The sequence below is a fragment of the Seriola dumerili genome, unplaced genomic scaffold (genome assembly GCF_002260705.1).
Source record: "Seriola dumerili isolate Sdu_G_001 unplaced genomic scaffold, Sdu_1.0 BDQW01009355.1, whole genome shotgun sequence".
Taxonomy (NCBI): domain Eukaryota; kingdom Metazoa; phylum Chordata; class Actinopteri; order Carangiformes; family Carangidae; genus Seriola; species Seriola dumerili.
In genome coordinates, this window is record NW_019183610.1 from 1 (window position 1) to 2927 (window position 2927).

At 39.2% G+C, this 2927-nt stretch overlaps 1 protein-coding gene across 1 annotated transcript; it reads right to left on the minus strand.

Moving 5' to 3' along the window:
* Positions 1 to 113: 113 nt before the first annotated feature.
* LOC111240069 (coxsackievirus and adenovirus receptor homolog) lies at positions 114 to 2305 on the minus strand (the record flags this gene model as incomplete). Its single annotated transcript, XM_022770050.1, has 5 exons — positions 1394 to 2305; positions 1128 to 1223; positions 796 to 858; positions 297 to 359; positions 114 to 185 (listed from the first exon to the last, which is right to left on the minus strand). Coding segments are annotated over exons 1-5 (1206 nt in total), but the record flags the coding sequence as incomplete, so codon positions are not given.
* Positions 2306 to 2927: the final 622 nt, after the last annotated feature.

The window sequence follows — 2927 nt, forward strand, 5'->3', positions numbered from 1 at the left end:
ACATGAAACCACAATTTTTGCATAATTATAATTTATATGGTGTAGTTGTGTGGGAGTTAATGCATAGCTGTAATTCTTGTACAAAACATTAAAACCATTTTACTACCACTCACCTTTCCTTCACCACAGGCCTTGGGACCGTGTTTCATCAATTCAATCGACTTACTTGTCCGTGGACGGAACACCTTGTAAGGACAAATCATGATAAATTTTTAGTTCAAGGGCAATAGACTGAAATTGGGTAAATTTACCTGTAATTCGTGTGAACGGCACAAAGCATTTTTACTAATACTCACCTTTGCTTCCACAGGAGGAGTCACGCCATGCTCAATGGGTTCATACGCCTCTGGATTTTCTTTCTGTGAAACACACAGATTCCAAAGATAAATCATGACATTTCTCTAATTCAAGAGGATCATAAATAGAAATGGGGTTTTTACTCTTACTGAAAATGCCAAAATGGTTCAAGTTTTCACCATCAGTACATTCAAGGGGATCAGGCTACCACACTATGAACTGTATACTAAATCACTGGTTGTGGTTCTGAGGGACCATAAGACTGAAGAGTTTACAGTTGTTTACAGTTGTGTTTCCTTAACAGCATTGGATAAATCATGAGACAGAGACATGCACTCAATGTATTTGCACACATATTTGACTGTTACTCACGAAGTCTTGCTGCTTGTAAGGACAAATCTTGACACATTTTTAATTTAAGGGACATATATTGAAATTGGATTTAAGTTTAAATGTAATTTTTGTGCACAGCGATAAAGCATTCCTACTAATACTCACATTTGCTTCCCCACGAGGAGTCACACCAGGCTCCATGGGTTCATACGCCTCTGGATTTTCTTTCTGTGAAACACACAGATCCCAAATAGAAATCGTGACATTTTTCTAATTTAAGTAATGGGGTTTTTCAGTTTTCACCATCAGTACATTCAAAGGGTTCAGGCTACAACACTATGAATTGTATACTAAATCACTAGTTGTGGTCTTAAAGGACCATAGGACTGAAGAATTTACAGTTTTTTACAGTTGGGTGTCCTTAACAGCATCAGAGACATCATGAGACAAAGACATGCACTCAATGTATTTTGCATACATATTTGACTGTTACTCACAAGGTCTTGCTGCTCTACGACCTCATACACAGCGTCTTTGTCCGTACACTTTGTCCTTAGACTTGAGTCCATGTTCTCATACGTGACCGTATGTGTCTTTTGGAACAAAATTATTCGATCATTTTAACTCCTTAAGTTTACCATGTGAAATGCAATGAGATAACTTCAATTATGAATTGGTGCTATATGTGTATTTAATAATAAGCTAGTGAACTAGCCAACATACTCTTGCATGTGAAAAATTATTTTGTGCAACATTTCCTCACCTGTACACTGCCCTGGGGACTTATGTAAGACCAAGACCCTAAAGTGTCACTCTCTCTTGTACGCCATGTGTAAGGAGGGAGTTCATCCACCAATATTTCACTGCTAAATTCCTCTTCAGTCTCTTTTCTGCGGCGGTAGCAAATGACTGCGATGATGATGATGATGTTGATGACCAAAACCACACCGAAAATGGCTGATGCTATAGTTACATATACATAGTACATGGTCAGTGGTGGTGGGAAACTGAGTTCAAGCTCACACTCTTCTATTCCAACAAGATTTAGAACTGTACAGAGGTAGGTTCCAGTGTCGCTCTCTGTGATCTTATCTAAATACAGGTCTCCTTCTATTGTGTCAGCAAAAGCAGTATGAGGCAACTTCTGGTTTCCACTTGTCTTTGACCATCTGTAATCCACAGGTGGAGTACCCTGTGACGATCTGCATCTCAGCCTCAGATCTTCCCCTGCCACAGCTTCTACGTCCATGTAACATACTGGCATACTTGGCCTCTCCATTACTGACAGGATAAAGTTTTTGATCGCGATTTCAGGTAGCTTTTTCACCATACACTGGTAAGTGCCTGAATCTGTAAGCTTCAGGTCACTGATTGTTAATGAAGCGATGCCATTTTGGGGCTCAGGAGATGTGAAGTAGACCCTATGCTTTAAAGGACCGTATAAATTGTTATATATCATGGCTGCAGTGTACCAGATAATGGTATTGTCATCTTGGTCTCTGTTTTCAGCCAGAATTTTCCACTCTATTTCTGTATGTTCCACGTTCTCAGAATCAAGGACGAACTCACAATTAAGGGTAACACTTGAGTCTCTAGCCACATAGTAGTACTTGATGTGTGAGGTTATTTCTAGAGCACAAGCTGGTCCTATGGTGAGAGGTCTAAATATTCCCATGATAAGAAAAAGCCAGAGCCCAAACTTTGTGATTAAATATCTTGACTTCAAGGTGATTGGTGGCAGATGGCATTGGCGTTGAACAAACATGATACTGATGTACTTGGATTATTGGGGAGGGGTTGCAGCTTCAGGCTCACTGTCTGGGTTAAACTGTAAAATAAAAGCATTAGGAGATTAGACGCAGAAGGTGGTCTTTTTTCAGACTTATATTCAGATACTGAACTTGAAGCCCAACAGTGGTGGGTTCGGGTATAGTGCTTAACAGAGTATTAAAAAAATGAACTCTGTTTAACCACGTTGGAAACACTGTGGGTTCACAGTCTTTCCCAAACTTTTTTCTGCAGTGGCCCCCTTTGCCAGATTCATTTTTGTTTGAGTATTTACAGTAGAGGGTCTTTTACAGTAAAAGTGGATGTTCACTTTTCATTACATAAACAGTGGATAGCTTCATATGCACAACTTTCAACTCTACCTCATACAACTCTAGTTCAGAAATTTCAAAATAAACACTTTAGCAATATCGAAAATGAAAAAAATTGGGCTACAATTTCACACTACAACAGCAGGTCAGCAAAAAAGGAAACAGGAAAAAGTGGCCAAAACTTTGCAATAAAACAGC